At 38.8% G+C, this 18,169-nt stretch overlaps 1 protein-coding gene across 6 annotated transcripts in view; it reads left to right on the top strand.

The window, feature by feature from the left end:
* The window catches only part of ptprk (protein tyrosine phosphatase receptor type K), a 117,240-nt gene extending 99,770 nt beyond the window's left edge, over positions 1-17,470 (top strand). The window contains exons 22-39 of one of the 6 annotated variants that reach the window (XM_067573207.1): positions 379-539; positions 1,223-1,258; positions 3,759-3,946; positions 4,493-4,580; positions 4,985-5,061; positions 6,743-6,760; positions 7,317-7,353; positions 7,525-7,622; positions 8,049-8,165; positions 8,480-8,634; positions 8,795-8,930; positions 10,121-10,270; positions 10,906-11,079; positions 12,658-12,789; positions 12,892-13,017; positions 13,334-13,497; positions 13,997-14,132; positions 14,320-17,470. In XM_067573207.1, coding sequence (XP_067429308.1) covers positions 379-539; positions 1,223-1,258; positions 3,759-3,946; positions 4,493-4,580; positions 4,985-5,061; positions 6,743-6,760; positions 7,317-7,353; positions 7,525-7,622; positions 8,049-8,165; positions 8,480-8,634; positions 8,795-8,930; positions 10,121-10,270; positions 10,906-11,079; positions 12,658-12,789; positions 12,892-13,017; positions 13,334-13,497; positions 13,997-14,132; positions 14,320-14,373 — 2,047 coding nt within the window. In that variant the 3' untranslated portion in view covers positions 14,374-17,470. Of the gene's footprint in view, positions 1-378; positions 540-1,222; positions 1,259-3,360; positions 3,453-3,758; positions 3,947-4,492; positions 4,581-4,984; positions 5,131-6,742; positions 6,761-7,316; positions 7,354-7,524; positions 7,623-8,048; positions 8,166-8,479; positions 8,635-8,794; positions 8,931-10,120; positions 10,271-10,905; positions 11,080-12,657; positions 12,790-12,891; positions 13,018-13,333; positions 13,498-13,996; positions 14,133-14,319 lie in introns of those variants that run through there. The other 5 variants (XM_067573205.1, XM_067573209.1, XM_067573208.1 and 2 more) reach the window with 5 other exon arrangements.
* Positions 17,471-18,169: the final 699 nt, after the last annotated feature.

The raw sequence follows: 18,169 nt of genomic DNA, 5'->3' as shown, positions 1-18,169 counted from the left end.
TTCCCTGGTCTGTATTAGATGCAATTTTCCCTTTGCTCCTGTAGCTGAGCCTGTTACATGCTGCCATTTACAAATGAGCCTCTCCTCTACCTTCCTTGCCTGTTCTCTCCTCTTTCCTTCCTCTCTTTTTCTCTTCTCCCCACATTTCTTATTTTCTCCTTTTTCCTCTGCATCTTGAATCAGCCGCCTGCAGCCCCCAGCTGTGCTTATTGTCACCAAAAAGAGACATACTTCATGCTAAATCATGCTACACTTTAAGATTTGAAGATTAATTCAACGCAAGGAAAAAGCAAAGTGATGCGGTGGTCTGCAGGCCAGCTGATGTTTGTTGTTTTTGTTTGTATGACACCTCACTGTGTTTGTCTCTGCCCCTGACAGGAAACTGGCTAAAAAACGTAAAGACGCCATTGGAACGACACGACAGGAAATGACACATATGGTGAATGCCATGGATCGCAGCTATGCTGACCAGAGCACTCTGCACGGAGAAGACCCGATGGCTGTGACCTTTATGGACTCTCACAACTACAACAACAGATGTAGGTTCATAAACTAGATTATTATTAATATTATTATTTTAAGCATTAACAGTAATATTAGCCACGGACTATAAGCCTTCAAGAAAACAAAACCTTGTGAGAGAACCTTCACTCTTATTTTCTGTTTTATCCTGTTCTATTCTAACATTTCTATGTATGTTCATCTAATTTCTCCTTTTTCAAAATTTACATGTGCAAAGTTGCGAGCTTAAGTTTTCTAACAACCTGGCTACATCTTAGAAAATGTGTTTTTACTGCAACATTTAAATCTGGAAACAACTTGTGAATCGATTGAGTTTTTTTATATTGGTTTGATAATTAGAAGCAAAGACCAATGACAGCTGAAATGTAGAAATGGTGAATGTTTGGGTCTGATGTGAGAACAAGTGAACTACAGATCATCTGTTGTAGAGAAATGACTTGAAATTATTTCTGTCTTAAGTTAAATCATTCATGCCTTTGCAAGACCACATGGAGCTAAGAAAAAAAATAAGAGAACTGGTGGTTTCTTTATATAAAATCTTTTCACTCATGTTTAAGTCATGATGGGAGAACATCAGAGGTTATATACTGCTCCTCTTGCTTTTTTTAGGAAGTTTTAAATTTTTGAATTTTTGAATCCTCATCTATGTTTAAGTAACGCTGAAATTTAGAACATTTCCTCAACGTGTTTCCTCCTGCAGTGCCCAACGATCCTTTGGTTCCTACTGCTGTGTTAGGTGAGACTTCTGGCATGGTTGAATATCTCACATTAAATACCCTGTAGTGATCACTCATCATCATCACAAAGCCCTTGTGCTTGTAGCCCTGTCCTGTATGTTCCTGTGCGTCATTACATAGGCCTGAGTTTTGTGTATAAATGCCTACTGTAGTTAAAATACCAGACATCATCAGTCTCCATTACATCCTGCAGTGTCATGTGCTTTGACCTCTGACATGTATCTCTGTGTGGGTGGAAAGTTTGGCTCGATTGAAGTTTTGGTAGCATGGTGTTGTCCCTTATCTATACCTTTCAAGTGCTAATTGTTTAAGAAGGTCTCCACAGTATTGCTACCAAATCTATAGTCAGTTATTTGAAATAAAATAAATACTCAGATTTGGTTGAACAGCAATCAAAAAATGCTTGTCCTATATTGGATTAGACTATATGAGCATGGAACAACTAACTGTGCGTACATCTTTTATCCTTTTTTGCCACCTATTGCCAACTCAAGTGTAAAACATGGCCGGCACTGAAAACTACAACAGCCAAGCACTTCATCTGTTGTACTGTTATTTCCCTCGGGTCAATCACTCCCAATCCCAGCCGTGGTTTCTGTTTCCTACCGAGCATTATTGATATTCATAGTAATTACCATCATTCTCCCTTAGAGACCTAATTATTTCCACAGTTTTGAGTTGTTTTAAGGCATGCCATGTCCTGTCCTGAAAAACAACAGAAATTGATGCTTAAAAGGAGGAAGACAATTTGTCACATTGCCACTGCAAAACGACTGCAGATTTAAACTGTGACATCAAGTGACAGTGAACAACTTAGTGCCTGTAGCCTTGCGCCTGTGTGTTTGGCAGAGCACATTTTTCTACGCATTGGATCTAGGAAGTCTGCTTGAATATCCGTGTTATTCCCTAGGCTTGTTGTGAAAGCTGTAGTTTTTGCCAAGTTGGATGTTACTCCAACTCCAGTGTTGCACTGCAATGTGTTTATCTTCAGTTTAGTCTGGAGTTGACAGTGCAGCATGATGTAGAGCTCTAACATCCCCTTAAGGCCTCCACAATCCACCACACCACCAAACTGTGTTAATTAACTGTTCCATAGCCTCTAATTTGGAGTGAAGGCTGCAGTTACAATCTGTCTCAGCCAATCACATCACAGAGTGGGAAGAAGTAGCAGGAAGTAACGAATTAAGAGGCAGTGTCCGGTCAAGTTTACTGTTAATTGGCCTGACGAGGGCCTAACAAACCTTTAACAATCAGTAATGAGCTAACATGTCCTCAGAGCAGAAAAAAGCATCCGTTGAATGAAATAAACAGTGTCAGTTAATAAACAGTGGTGAAGATGAAATCAGTCGGTTGTGCTGCAACCCCAAGCTTCTCCATTATACAGCCTGTCAGTCTGAGCATTACTACTGCCAACTCACATTATCCCCCACAGCACAGAGATGTTCACCTGGAAGTTCTGCTACCATTTGACCCCTTAATTACATGCAACTGCTTCCAAAATGCAAAGATATTTAAACCTGCAGCCTTTCTGCACTAAATAGCAGATGGTTCCTGCTCTGTAATTTGATCAAATCATTTTTTTCTTAAATTGACAGGCAGATGTTTCATACAGTTAAAATAAGTTAATATTGGTAATATATGTCAATACAGGATTAAATCACACAGTTTTACCATGACAATTGGTATGGAAGGTGTAGAAAGCTTATAATAGTGTAGTGTGAAATATGTTTGACCCAGCAGTTACCAAATCAAGTGATGTGGTTGTAAATAGTGGTGGATGATACCACTAGAGGGCATTGCAGTAGACTTCCAGTTCAGTATAGCTTTACAGTTCATTTTAGGTTAGTGTCCTGGTGTTTAGTGTCTTTATATTTTGGTAAAATGGTCAACTTCAATACACTTCTGCTAATTTGATAGATTTGTTAGTACCATTTGTGTCATTTTCCACCAGTTTGTGATGTCAACTGTATTCTTGTGATCATCCATTATTTATACACCTCTGAGCTCCTTGTAGATGTGTAGTCTTACTAACAAATCCACTGATCCTACAGTTTAACTAAATCTTTTTACTCTTTTCTTTTTCTGCTGCTTTGGCATGTAGTTCCAATCACAGGTGAGTATAAATGGAGGAAACAAACACGTTTGTTTGTGGGACCGAGCAGTATTTTCCAAAGTTAATGGTTCACAGACAGCAGTCAGTATTGGTTTTGAGAAATCGAAAAAAAATCATTTTTCGTTTCTTTTAAATGTTTCTTGCCAAACAAGTTTTATTTCTAGGTGTACATTACTTTATCTAGCTTACAGAGCCTTGGAAAGCCTTTTACTGTGTGACTCCATTGTTGGGTCCATTTTCATTTTCCTGCACCTTGGGCAGTATAAAAAACATTTTCAGGGTCATACAGTGAAGGCATCGGTAAATTAATGAACAAACAAGCAGTAAAGTGACATTTCTGGTGAACTAATGATTGACCTGACCAGGTATTTCCTCCCCTCTTATAGATGAGAACCACAGCGGCTCTGCAGCAGAGAACAGCAGGCTTCTGGATGTTCCTCGGTATCACTGTGAGGGAACTGAATCTCCGTATCAGACAGGACAGCTTCACCCTGCCATCAGAGTGGCTGACCTCCTGCAGCACATCAACTTAATGAAAACATCTGACAGCTACGGCTTTAAGGAGGAGTACGAAGTAAGATTACCATTATCAGTACTTTTATCACTGCTAGCAGTAACATGTTGATGCTGCTGTTGTTGTTAGAAATACAGAAGCATAAACATGTTATTACCTTAAGTATAAACCAGGATATCTAAAATTGTAATCAGGATTGCTGACTGAGTGAATCACACTAAGATATCTGAAATGTATTTTTCACGCATATGGCTTTTATTGTAGATGACAAAAAACATTGATGTACAAATCTGTAATGCTTTGATGTTTTGGCATTGAAATGATAAAAAATGACTATTAGGTTAAATTGCCACTTAATTTGACAGTATGTTCTGCCTTATTGATTTAACAGTCAAAGAGCTACAAACCTTTTTTTATGGTCATCTTGTTTTAGTGTCTAATAAGAATTGTCTCACCACTTATGTACCCATGGAATAAAACTAGTAGAGCAAAACAATCATTAAAGTTCTTCTTTCCTCTCAGAATTATCTTGCAGGAGTGTAATTTTTATGGATCCATGACGTGTAATTTTCTTTTCTATGTTTTTGTGTGTTGTTGGTGATACAGAGTTTCTTTGAAGGCCAGTCGGCCTCCTGGGACGTGGCCAAGAAGGAGCAGAACCGCACCAAGAACCGCTATGGGAACATTATAGCATGTAAGCAAACAAGCTTTAATTATGTAGCACTTTTTATGATAGACATTACAGTGCTTTACAGGAAGAAGAAAGCAGAATTAAGTGTACAATCAACAGAATGAAAGGTATCAAATGAAGTAAAAGACAAAGAAAAGAAATCGGTTAAGATGTTTTTTAGAGATACACACTTGAAGGACACATCAACTTACAGTAATGTCTCTATAGAGCCTTAGAACCCTTAACGCCATGTTTTTTTTAATCTCTCACTTGAAATAACTAAAACTGTTATAACCTTTGCACTCACTGATAGTAAAACAAATATTCTCTTTGTTTTTGCTTTCCTCTTCACGCCACTGTCTCTCTCTCTTTGGCTTTATCTCTTGCTACTGCTCTCTCCCACACTGCACTTCTGTGTCTTTCTTTAGATGACCATTCAAGGGTTATTCTCCAGCCTATAGAAGACGACCCCTCCTCCGACTACATCAACGCCAACTACATCGATGTAAGTGGAAACGCATCGAATGCTACTATTGGCTCCCAACGAAACCAACGAAACCACACTCCCTCGCTCGTATGTCAGGCCTCTATACCTTTATTGCGTCTACTAGTCATCCATCGTACCATTTTATGCATCCAGCCACTCCGAAAGCACATCATACATACATACACATGTCTTTCTCAGGTGTCAGTCCTGCTGTCTTTCTCTCTTAGATGTCTCTCTCCATCTTCTCACCCATCCATCATTAATTTATCATTGTATCCTGATACAGCCAATTTGGATTACATTTGAATCTAAATGAGTTACATCAACAACTACATAACAACAGTAGATTTTTAATCATCATCTGGGTTTAGTTCGAGTTATTCAGTTTTATAGAAATGCGAGGGATAACCTAAGAGCTTTTCAAAGAGAGATGTTACTTCTTCATTATCTGACTCTCATTTAAATAACAAGTTTGACATTTTGATAAACACACTTATCTGCTTCCCTTTCAAAGAGTTAGATGAGAGGATTGATACCTCTCTCATGTCTGTACGGTAAATATGAAGCTACAGCCAGCAGCTGGTTAGCTTAGCTTTGCATAATGACTGGAAACACAAGGAAATCACTGGTCTGGCTCTGAACAAAGATAACAAAATCCACCTACCAGCACTACTAAAGCCCCATATTTTTTAAGTTATATCTTGTTTGTTTAATCTGTACAAAAACCAAAGTGTAAAAACGGATTCCAAGAAGTCATAAAACCTCATAAAACCTACCCTAAAATTTTAATTTTTAGACTGGTACAAATTTTAAAAAAGCCAGATATAAAGTGTTTGTAGTGAGCTTTAGAAGTGCTGGCTGGCAGATTTTACTACTGATTTTGGCCAGAGCCAGGCGAGCTGTGGCCCCCCTGTTTTTTATCTTTATGCTAAGCTACGCCAAGCTAACCAGCTGCTGGTGTTAGCTTCATATTTAACATACAGACACTGCATTTTGCCTTCAGCCCATCCATCTTTTAATTGGTCCATCTGTTCATCCATTAATTTTATCTGTATACCAACGACTACATCCTACATCCCCTAGTTTTATCTGTTGTTTGTCCATTCACCTGTCACTCCATAACACCATCTACAGCACCCACCCATCTATCCATCTCCACCTCTCCACTCTGCTGCCACCTGTACAACAATCATCTGCATGTTAGTCTCTCACGTTGTGCTTTTTAAAATGCTGATAGCATGCTCCACTATATTATTATTTACTGCCATTAGAGCTGTTACATGCTCGCTACCACTCACATTATGCTAGAATTAGAATTAATAGGGTGGACACTTTCAGATGTATCAAGCTAATCTTTGTTGGTACAACTAAGATAGCCTGTACTTAAAAGAAATGATGGTGAGCCTCGAGACAAAGAAAGCTGGAATTGTAACAGTAATGTTTAGTTAAATGAGTTTTTGGGCTGGAGACTTCATTATGGCTGTGAGGTGGCCAAATGACATCAGCAAGTGTCCTTTCTATTTAATCTAATTCTAAGTTTTAGACCATATTTTTTTCTGCATGTCCTGTTCAAACTCCCATTATCTCAATGCAACTTTTCTTTTTCTGATTGACACTCACTGACATTGTTGTGCTTTCTTTCTTTCTTTCCTTCTTTCTTTCTTCCACTCGTTCTTTCTGCCTGTGGCTTGGCCTATAGATTTGGCTGTACAGGGATGTAAGTATCACTGTGGACTCTTTCATTCATGCCCCTCAACTTTTACATCCATTCATACACCAATTCTCACATGTATCACGTTCCTCCATTTTGAGTTGCTGGGGCCTCTTCTGCATGGAAAATCTCATGCCATCTTGCCCTCCCACTATTCCTCCTTACATCTCACTGTGTGCTTTAAATTTGCTTATGCATACTCCATATTTTTTCTTATGGCCATCAGGAAATCCCACTCAGTGGTTGTCATAGCACTGTGCACACCTTGACAGTTGTTATAAAGATGACAGGCATCTGTAGAATTTTGCAGGGCATTACTTTGTTTTGATAATTAATAAAACGTCAGGTCACATCATCACAATTAGATGAGCAATTTTTCACAAACGCTTTATATTTCCATTAACTTCTCTATAAAAATATTAAAGATGCTCCATGTTTCTTAAATCACAGGTGAGAGCAAGCTGGCAGATTATTTTTGACAGTTTGACAGAGATTTTCAACTGTCTACAAAGCGATACATACGTTTTCGATGCATATTAAGTTCACCGTGTTGTGTTTTCAGGGCTACCAGAGACCAAGTCACTACATCGCTACTCAGGGTAAGATACTACAACACTGTCAAACTCCTGCTAAAATACAAATTATACAGGATGTTACAAATAATAATCATTTCTACACATTGTTTTGTAAGAAACAAGACACATAAAATTCATAGTTATTGCTGTCGTAGAAGTACTGAATATTTGTTTTCTGTTTGTGTGTGTGGGTAGGTCCTGTTCATGAGACAGTGTATGACTTCTGGAGGATGGTGTGGCAGGAACAGTCAGCCTGCATCGTCATGGTAACCAATCTGGTGGAGGTTGGAAGGGTAAGTTACTCTTTTCATTCATTCTGCACTTTTCTGTGCAGTTTGGCTTATTCCCAGTGCTCATTGTTATTTTAAGTTTTTTGTGAAGTTGTTTGGATTAATACATTTGACAATACATGTTCATCATGTTTTGATAGCCTTATAAAACATGTCAGTCAGTAAATATTCATGCACTGTAACATTGTGACGTAGCTGTAGCATGTGTGGCAGAATTTTGTTTGACAGTGTTGAGGTGAAGTCAAATTTGTGTTAATGGCGTAAATGTAGATCTGACCAGTGCAAAGAAATTAGTGGCCCATCTTTATTGGTGAAGCAGGTGATGTTTAGCTCTTTATATTAGATTTGTTCTGCTTGGTAAAATCATAAACAATGTTCACTTAATAATCATCATGTTTAGTCAAATACTGAAAAACATTTTCCTAACAGGTTAAGTGCTACAAGTATTGGCCAGATGATGCAGAAGTGTATGGAGACTTCAAGGTGACTTTTGTGGAGGTTGAACCTCTTGCTGAATATGTGGTTCGCACATTTACTTTGGAGAGGGTGAGTGATATTTTTTTATTTACTACATTTCCAAAAATGAAGCAATCATAAAGAACAGTATAAAGGAAGAAATACAAAATCCTCAGCCTGTACTGTGGTTATTTATTCTTGTAGGTGTTTTATTAGTGATTAAACATGTGTAGCTGTAACCAGTTACAGACGTGTTTGTGTCCGCTGTGGGGTTTCAGTGAGCTGCACAGTGGTTAATCAGATAATGATCTGGAGTCATATTCACTCAGGGAACATGTATAATGAAATCTAAATGTTTCAAGATAAATTAAATGTAATTTAAAATGTCTTTTTTCTTCCCTCAGCGTGGTTTCAATGAGGTGCGGGAAGTCAAGCAGTTCCACTTCACAGGCTGGCCTGATCACGGAGTTCCATATCACGCCACAGGACTACTTTCCTTCATCCGCAGAGTTAAAATCTCCAATCCACCCTCTGCTGGGCCTATTGTGGTCCACTGCAGGTATAAACACCTAAAGAGACCTATATATATACAAACACACAATTAATTTATATTACCCTTAATATACATACACATATAGTCAAATGTCTCCCTGCTTTTGTGTCTCAGTTATAGACATGAAGAATGATTTGTAGAATTTAAAATGTCCCTCTCTCTGCAGTGCTGGAGCAGGACGTACTGGCTGTTTCATTGTAATTGACATCATGTTGGACATGGCAGAGAGAGAAGGGGTGGTCGACATCTACAACTGTGTGAAGGCTCTTCGCTCCAGGAGGATCAACATGGTACAGACTGAGGTGACTGCATTACCCATCATCCATCTGCATCAACATGATAGAGTACACACAGTAAACTCCCACTGTTAGACTCAGCCATCAGCATGGTACCGGCTGAAGGGTCTGCATCCAGCCATCTATCTAGCGTACCTTCCATTCATGAAAATGTCACCTCATCACGTAAGCACAACAATCATGATCTTTAATGTTGAATATACCTCTCAGTCTTAGGTGAAGTCTATGAAATTCTTCATTAAAACCACCTTAAGATGAAAAAAGTCTCCCTTTACTGCCATCCAGTGGTCATAGCAAGAATTGCACTGTGGCTGACAGCAACGCTGTGTACCTATTTGATTTATAACCCTGGCATCCGTAGTTAATTTACATTATTGTTTGTATTCTCTATAAAAAGTATGTACTGATAACTGCATGTTGTTAATTATTAGTATTGTACATAATTTAAAATGAAATGTGCATTATGAACAATGTGACTTTCTAATCCAAGCAGAAGCAACCCTTCCTAAGGCTCTTCTGCTTTTTCTATCATGGATTTGGTAGTCGGTTATCCAATGTACATCTAGTCGACTGATGCATAGAAAAATTCAATCATGTAAAAGAAAATGTTGAATTCTTGCACACTTTCAGCACTAGTTATTTAAGACAATGTTTCAGTCTGACCTTTGTACCTTTGCATCCTGAGATCAACATAAAATTGCCAATAATATAGATTTTCTATATGTTGTTTTAAAAGCACAAACATTTATTTCAGTTATGTAGGGACGAGAGGCTCCATACATTCTTTCATGGACACTTTTTGTCCATGTTGTAATCATTCTCATAATTTTAATTTAAAGTTTGTGTCATCTATCAGATAAATGGTAACAAAACGTATTCACGCCAAGGCTTCACTTCACTTTCAGTTTGGTCATTAAAATGAATAAAAGCTGCAGTTGCTTGAAAGTTCTAGAAATACAATTTCCTGTGCAGACTGAAAAATGAATTAAACCAAACCACAGTCATCATCTCACCCATAGCTCCACCTCCCATCAGCCACCTCTCACTCACTGTCTGTTTGCTCACTTTCATTTGGTATCACAGTTGTTTGTGTTGTCAATCTTAAATGATTATAAATGTGTCTATCAAAGCATGAAATATGTGTCTGTGTGTGTGTATATGTGATAATATGCATGTCTTGAATTTTGTGTCTTCAGGAGCAGTATATATTCATCCATGATGCCATACTAGAGGCCTGTCTATGTGGAGAAACAGCCATACCAGTCTGCGAGTTCAAAGCTGCGTTTTATGAGCTGATCCGCATTGACTCCCAGACCAACTCGTCACATCTGAAGGATGAGTTCCAGGTAAAATCTAATTGTATTTTGTTACTTAATCCCTTAAAGTGATGGTCCTTTCAAAATCTAATGACTTTTGACTGTCAAACACTGTCAAACAGTCTGTTTTCTTCTTTAAAAAGAACAGCAGCTGTGGTCAACAAGAATTCATGTTGTTTAAACAGATTTAGAGCTTTACAGCACAAACGCAGAATGTCAATAGAAACTTCTCACACCACTTCTGCTGCATAATCCACTTCTCTGCTGTTCATCCATATGCTCAGTATGTTGTAAACAATTATAGCTTCACCAAAGTATGGCTAAATCCACCACTGCTGGCAGAGTTTTTGTGCAATAATGCAGCATCAAAATTCCACTCATCGCAATTCAAAATTAACCATTAACATGAATCCCCAGCTCAAAAATGTAACTTTATGCTTAATCTCCAGCCTACAACAATCAAAAACATTTAGCAAAGCAATTTGTGCAGCAGAACGTAATATACCAGCCTTTTTTATTGACACCAGTTTCTCTGGGGGGATATTTTCACCTTTGTGACCCCCTCTGAATGTCAACTTTGCATATGAAGGTTTAGCAATTTTAAGGAACATAAAAAACTTGATGCCAGTGCACTAACGTTTTATACGTCCCTCTCTTTTGTCCAGACTTTAAACTCGGTGACTCCCCAGCCTCAGCCTGAAGACTGCAGCATCGCATTGTTGCCTAGAAACCAAGATAAGAACCGCTTTATGGATGGCCTTCCTCCTGATAGATGCCTACCCTTCCTTATCACAATAGATGGAGAAAGCAGCAACTACATCAATGCTGCTCTGATGGATGTAAGTCTCTAACACGTTCACATACATTCAGGAAGGTTGTGTTATTTTCAACACATCAAGCAATAGTAGTTTGGGACATTTCACACTGTGGTAAAAGCCTTTCAGAGTAGCAGATGTGTTGCTTTTAACACAATTTGAGCGTATGCAATGTGAAAAAATAAAGAAATGTATCTGTTGTCCCAAACTGCAGTAACAAATTTGTTGAAAATGATACAGACTTTTAAGATAGTAAACACAAATGAAGAGATGTACATGTACATGCAAATATTTATGCATATATGTTTATACAAACACTCACTCTCACACACACACACACACACACAGACTCCCCTCCCTGTTTGTGTGATGCTGTGTTTGTGGTTTTAGCAGCAGAAGGCTAGAGACAAATCCAGGTTCTGAAAAGACCACTAGCTTCTCTGGCCACCACCCAAACATTGCTTACATTGGCAACAGTTGCCTCAACATGTTGCCCGTGTACCACAACTTGAAAAACTAAGTCAAAGAGGAGGTAGAAATTTGAGGTAAGATAGGGATATCTGGTCAGTGTCAGTCATAATTACAATTTAATGTTCAGTAGCAGTTCTGTTCTCATAGAAATAATACATTAAAGAGGAAGGGAAGATAGTAAGGGGTGGAGTAAATAAGTTCATGCAAATGGTTGAAACACAAAATGTAATTTATGCATGGTGTGGGAAGAAACCTGGCTTCTCTCCAACAAAGCCGTTGGAGGACAAAACTAATGATAATTGTGGTTAAACTGATTAATTTCAGTCCAATTTTTTAAAAAAAAATCACATTTGCAGTTAAGTTAAGTTAAACTTACCTTTGGCCTCTCTCTAACCAAGCTGTCAGAAGAGTTCCAGGTAATGGGATTTCACTTCAAATCTCCAATACTGGATTTGTTTCATGGCTTCAGTGTCTTTCTGCCACCAGGTTCATGTTTAGCAGAGCCATTTACACCCGGACCCTCACATTAGACTCTCTCCATGACTACATTTGACCCATGTCACACATTTGGCTGCAGATGTTCATTCAGGATGAGTTGAGTTCACTTTCAGTTCAGTCAGTTCATTATGTCAAAAATAACTGTAAATGTTTGGAACAATTCTATCTTTTATTTTTTAACTGACAAATTCGCCATAAGAATAATAACAATTTTTTTCATGTGAACCTTGAGGGACATCAACTTCTTGAATTGACTGAACATGAAGTTAATTGACTCTATTAGATATAGATGTAACGTATGTGTGGTGTATTTGTACATGCAATGCATGCTCCTCACCCACTGCATGATCATGTGACCAAACATCACCTTTTATCAAGTATGCTCACTGTGTCATGTCCCATAAATTGTCCCACTCTGCTTGACTGTTTGGGTTTGTGTGTGTGTATGTGTGTGTGTGTATGTTGTGAGAAAGAAAGTGTAAGAGATGTGAACGATGTGTGTGTAAAGCAAAACCGTTTGAGTCTTACAGTCCTGTCTTGCCTGCCAATCAACTTGCTAGTTTAAAATAAATAAATACATAAAATTTTGATAGAAATGTCATCCCGTCACTTTTGTTGTCTTGTTTGCTTCAGAGCTACAGACAGCCTGCTGCATTCATCGTTACCCAGCATCCTTTGCCTAACACCGTCAAAGACTTTTGGCGTCTGGTTTATGACTACGGATGCACCAGTCTGGTGATGCTGAATGAGATTGACCTCGCTCAGGTATTTCACTTTTACTGTGTGTTTTCTTATCATATAAAGTAATAATGAAAAAAAATACTCTCGGCCTTTGCATACTGTGTCTAACTAACTGTATCTATGCAGGGTTGTCCCCAGTACTGGCCAGAGGAGGGCATGTTGCGTTACGGGCCTGTCCAAGTGGAATGTATGTCCTGCTCGATGGACTGTGATGTTATCAGCAGGCTCTTCAGAGTCTGCAACCTCACCAGGGTCAGTACACATACAGTATTTATGTTAGTTTGTTATGTTTCTGTGCAGTTACCCAGCTAACAGTTCAATTACATCACCAAACATCTGCAGCATCAGGCAAACAGAAATAAAACGCACAATGTTTGGATGTTTGAATCAGAGATCCTCTAAAGTCAGATGTGTATTCCTCTGCTGCATCTTTCTAGCCACCATCTGCTACCAAAAACAGGGTGACCTCATGTCCTCCAAAAGAAAAATGTTACTTGAGTTGTGTTTGAGATAAGGATGCTGTTTTACTGAAGGTATTTCTCTGTATGTGTTATATTTGATATTTTAGCCACAGGAGGGCTACTTGATGGTTCGTCAGTTCCAGTACCTTGGCTGGGCGGGACACAGAGAAGTCCCCGCCTCCAAACGGTCCTTCCTCAAACTGATCCTGCAGGTCGACCAGTGGCAGCGTGAGGGAGAAGAGGGAGAGGGAAGAACCATAGTCCACTGCCTGTAAGTACACACCAAACATGCAAACTACTCCTTCCACTTTTTACATTTAGCAAGAGTGTTTTTTAAAGGCAATTAGGAACAAAAGATCATTCTGTTCAGAAAAAGTGAAAAATATTAATACTTGTTGTTAAAGTGCAGATTGAAATAATCAAAGTTACCTAACAGTCAGAGAAGACTGCATCTAGCAGTCCTTTAATGAAGTCTTTTATCCACATGAGGAATGACAATTAATACCAGTCATCCATGCCGATTTTGGTGGTTATTGTTAAGTGCTACTAACTCTTTGAGACTGACTTTTCTTTAACCAGCAGGTCGTTATGTCTGATAATGCTCAGAATCTACTGACAAGCTGTTTGTTATCTGTGTGCCAAAATCAATGCTGTCAACACCATCTGTGAGATGGAAAAACTACAAATGGCAACATTCAAAGATACGCCATCACTCATTCTGACACATACATCTCTGTTATGTTTGTGTGTGTGTGTGTGTGTGTTTACAGAAACGGAGGTGGGCGTAGTGGAGTATTCTGTGCCAGCAGTATTGTGTGTGAGATGGCCAAGAGGCAGAGTGTGGTCGATGTATTCCACGCTGTAAAGACCTTGAGGAACAGCAAACCTAACATGGTGGATACTCCGGTAAGTCAAAGATAGGAAAAAAGAGACAGAGACTGAAATATGACTCCTATATTATGTATAAAGTCAATGCTTTTCATAAAATGGGAAACCGTTAACAAAATTGCTCCGTGCTTAAATGTCTTCACATTGACATAAAAGAGACTGCACAAATATTAAGCCTGATGTGTGTTTGTCTGTGTGTCTACAGGAGCAGTATCGGTTCTGCTACGACCTGGCACTGGAGTTCATCGAGTCCTCCTAAACACAGGAGAGAAAAGGAGGAGGTAGTGGAGGAGAGCAGGAGAACATCTTTTCACTTCCCGCGTGCTAAATCCTTTGCTTTCGCTCTATCCCAGCTCTCCTCTGTGGCGGCCGTTCTGTAGCACCTGTTTTGCATCCCTACAAATGGCACAAGCGAAATTGGCTTTAAAGCAGGAAGTGTGCGGAGGAGGAGTGCAGCAGAGGAGGAGATGTTTACTCCTGTATGCTTATTGTACAGCTTTTTGAGTGCCAGCGGGCCCCTATATGTTTTGGGCCCCTTTTAAATGTTTAGCCTCTCACCACAGCGCCCCCTCCCATGGACTCGATGCCTCACGCTGTTGCAGCTGCAGTACTCCATGTGCACTGTAGATGTCTCCCTCCCCCTTGCGAGCTGCATCCACAGCTTTTGATTAACTGCAAGTTCAAAGTTTTCAGTGGCCCCACATTCCTGCTCATGCTAGTTTTTGAGTAATTTAACAGTGTTGGGCATCTCATCATGGTGATGTTTTAATATTTGCAGCCGGTACTTTTGTACAAGAACAAGAAACTTAAAGTTACAGCCTGGCCAAACTCTGAATGCTTCTGTTTTCTACTCCATACATCAGCGACACCATCTTCATGTTTTTCAGGTCATTTCAGTGAATATTATTATGTATTTGAGTGCTTAATATCCACTCTGAACCCATTTTACATTGGTTACATACAGTAGATAATAGAGATATAGAAAATAACCTATATGTCAGTATAAGTTTGCTTATTAGATAAAGTAGTGTCTTTGAAACAAGGCTGACAATGAAACAAAAACAGGAAGTTTACATGGGGAGTATTAGGATTTTAGGTTGTTTTTTTTTTACGATATCATGAAGTGGCAACTTGAAAGATCTTGTGTAGGATTTTCACTAAAATATCTGTGTTTAAACAAAGCGTGATTGTTTATGTTTTCTGCGAGCTGCAGAGTTGATTTCCTCTGATTGCTTTTGTAGCATAATTTACTGATCTACTGGATAGAAGTTTTGAAGTCTTCTTTGTACCCCAAATTGTAAAATTGAACACTTAAGATTCTTTTTTTTTTCAGCCATGTGACATTAGCTTAATCATGTTTAATTCAGGGCTGGGCCCAATGCACTTTCAATTCAGCCAATTCACAAATGGAATATTTTTCAAAACTCAAACAGATTTTGGGTGCGAGGGACTCGGCCTGATGGCCTGTAGAAAAGACTGATAAGAAATGCTCTTTCTTGAACTGGTAAATGACACTTTCCATTTATGGTTTGAATGGAATTGGAAGTGAACTGACCCCAGGCTTCATTTGTTTTGTGCACTGGTGGCCAACACTTTTCTCTTTGTTTTATTATGATTTTGTAGCTGATGTTTATTCATAAGCCAAAGACTTTGTGTAAATATGTCTATATGGATAAAGCACATTGTTTGTATTTATTGTTTGTTTACTTGCATTGCTTGTAAGAACAATCATTCTTCATTCCATGTTTACTCTTACCACCAGCGTTTCTTAAACTGTGGGTCGGGACGCAAAATGGGCCGCAAGTCTGTTTGTGTCGGGTCCCTGCAGGATCAGAGTATTAGTGTGATTTAATGAGCCCATAAAGGGTCCCGAGGTAAGAGACTGCATCTGCTCAATTTGAGTCCATGAAGAAAAGTTTAAGATCCCCTGATCGAAGCTGTATATTAAAGCTTTAGAGGTAGTTTTTCAGTATTTAGGTGGAATTCAGTAGTATTGTCTTGTTTTCACTTAATGAATCTGTGTGATGTTACTGTGGTTTATTTGTGCAAAAGCCCATTGCTCTGTTTGTGGTCAGTAGAACATCAGTGCATTTATATGCACAGAGTATTTTGGATAATAGCTCCTATCCCTCTTAACGTCTTAGATGGGATAAGCTGTTTATCTTCATCCTCATATCCTGCTCACCATTATCCCTGAATACACACTGACTTAGTGATGCAAACAGGCTTAGTGAGTGAAACACGCAGGACTGTGAAACAAAAACATTTATTGTGCCTAATCATTTGAATTTCCTCGTCGATGCAAGCATTTTAACAGCATCTTAGATCGCAACCAGGGCTTTGTTGAATGCGTTCTCATGGACGATCAATGTTTTGAATACCTTTTGGACCATGATTCAATGTGTTTTATTAATCAGAATGCTTCATGAATTCTTTGTGAGGCTTTACAGGCTTACCGAAAACCGGATGTGTTTCTGTTGTGCACAAAAAAAAATTTATTGTAAATGTCAGAGGTTCCACTTGGTTGGAACACGAGTAGCCAAGGTCTACTGTCACAGATGTTATTGTAAATAGACTATCATGAGAACACTAAAAGGCTCTATTGTTGGACAAACAGTAGAGATTTAGCTGATGGATGCAATGTCAGAACATCAGTTCTGTTTGTAGATAAAAAAAAAAGAGATTGTACGCCTGCAGGACTAAACTGATCTTGTTTAAAAGAAACATTTTAGTTACCACTGACTACAGAACTTTTAATGGATCTTTGTTCTGTGTGTGGAACCTCAATTTTCATTTTTTTCTCCAGATTTCTGGTTTGTCCCAAAGAAGGGAGAGAAAAGTTAAGGAAGGGAAAACTGATGGCCATCTCTATAGCATGCAGAGAGAGAAAAGTGAAATACTCAATGACCAGGGTGATAATAGTAATTAAATACGTCCACCTCCTTAAATACACACAGGGGGGAGACAAAAGAGAAAATCCTGTTAAGATTCCCACCGTTATAATAATAAATCTGAAGTAATGGCCCTGAAGAATAGTGAATGAAGCTGGTTTCTATATAAGAGGCCAGTCTGAATATAGAGTTGATATTCATGGTTCATAATTATTCTTGTCTGTAATGTTTGGCTTCTTTGCTGTAATAAAGACCACTTCTTTAATTAAAACAGTTGCAAGTGTTCTGTTGTTGGCTTACAATTGAAGATGGTGAGTGAAAAACACTGGCAGGGAACATTTTGTCCCAGGTGGTTTCTGATCAGACTGTTCTTATCCAATGACCTGTTGATATTCACATGATTACACCAAAAGGCCCTGCACACTAATTTCAATGATTCAGCCTGAATAAACATCTTCTAAAGACTGTGTGGGCATCTGCAGACTGTGCTTGACTGACACTTCCCTCACTCTCTTGTTAGTTTGGTTGCATCTGTTAGGGCGGGGCAGGAAATTCCTAATTTAAGTCCTCAAAACATGAACCTGAGGTTTAATTAGCCAGAGTAATTGAAAACACCTGTGTGTGTGTGTGTGTGTGTGTGTGTGTGTGTGTGTGTGTGTATGTGTGTGTGCAGGGCCTTTAATACCAGTGTATATTGGTTGTTGTGTCTACAGCCACTTTAAAGACACTTTTCACTGCAGGAACTTATACATGTGTGAATCTGTTTTATACTTGAGTGTGGTCACTGGTTGTTGCAATAGATCTTCTTCACAGCAAACATTTTGACTTGTCGTATCAGGAAAAGCAGAAATGGAAATAATAAAAATGTCCCAGGAAGCTGCACCGATGAGCCATCATGCACAGTAGGCCGTTTTTATTTCCTACTGTGACATTCATCTATCACAGTAGGAAAAGCACAGATGCAATTAATAACATCTACAATGGCTGCATTCCTTTAAGTTGTCAGTTTCATGGTGTTGTGCATGCTGGCTCACTGTCTTCTCTCATGGGACACCTGAATAAAACGGAGCCATCGTTAATGTTATTAGTAATACCTGTGTTTTTTCTTCTGTGGTCACATTACATTTCCATCGTACCCGTTCATTTGCCTGTTCAACAGAAAAA

This window comes from Thunnus thynnus, chromosome 18, assembly GCF_963924715.1.
Source record: "Thunnus thynnus chromosome 18, fThuThy2.1, whole genome shotgun sequence".
In the NCBI taxonomy this organism is placed as follows: Eukaryota; Metazoa; Chordata; class Actinopteri; order Scombriformes; family Scombridae; genus Thunnus; species Thunnus thynnus.
The sequence above is the reverse complement of the archived record's forward strand: the minus strand, read 5'-3'. Positions and strand labels throughout refer to the sequence as shown.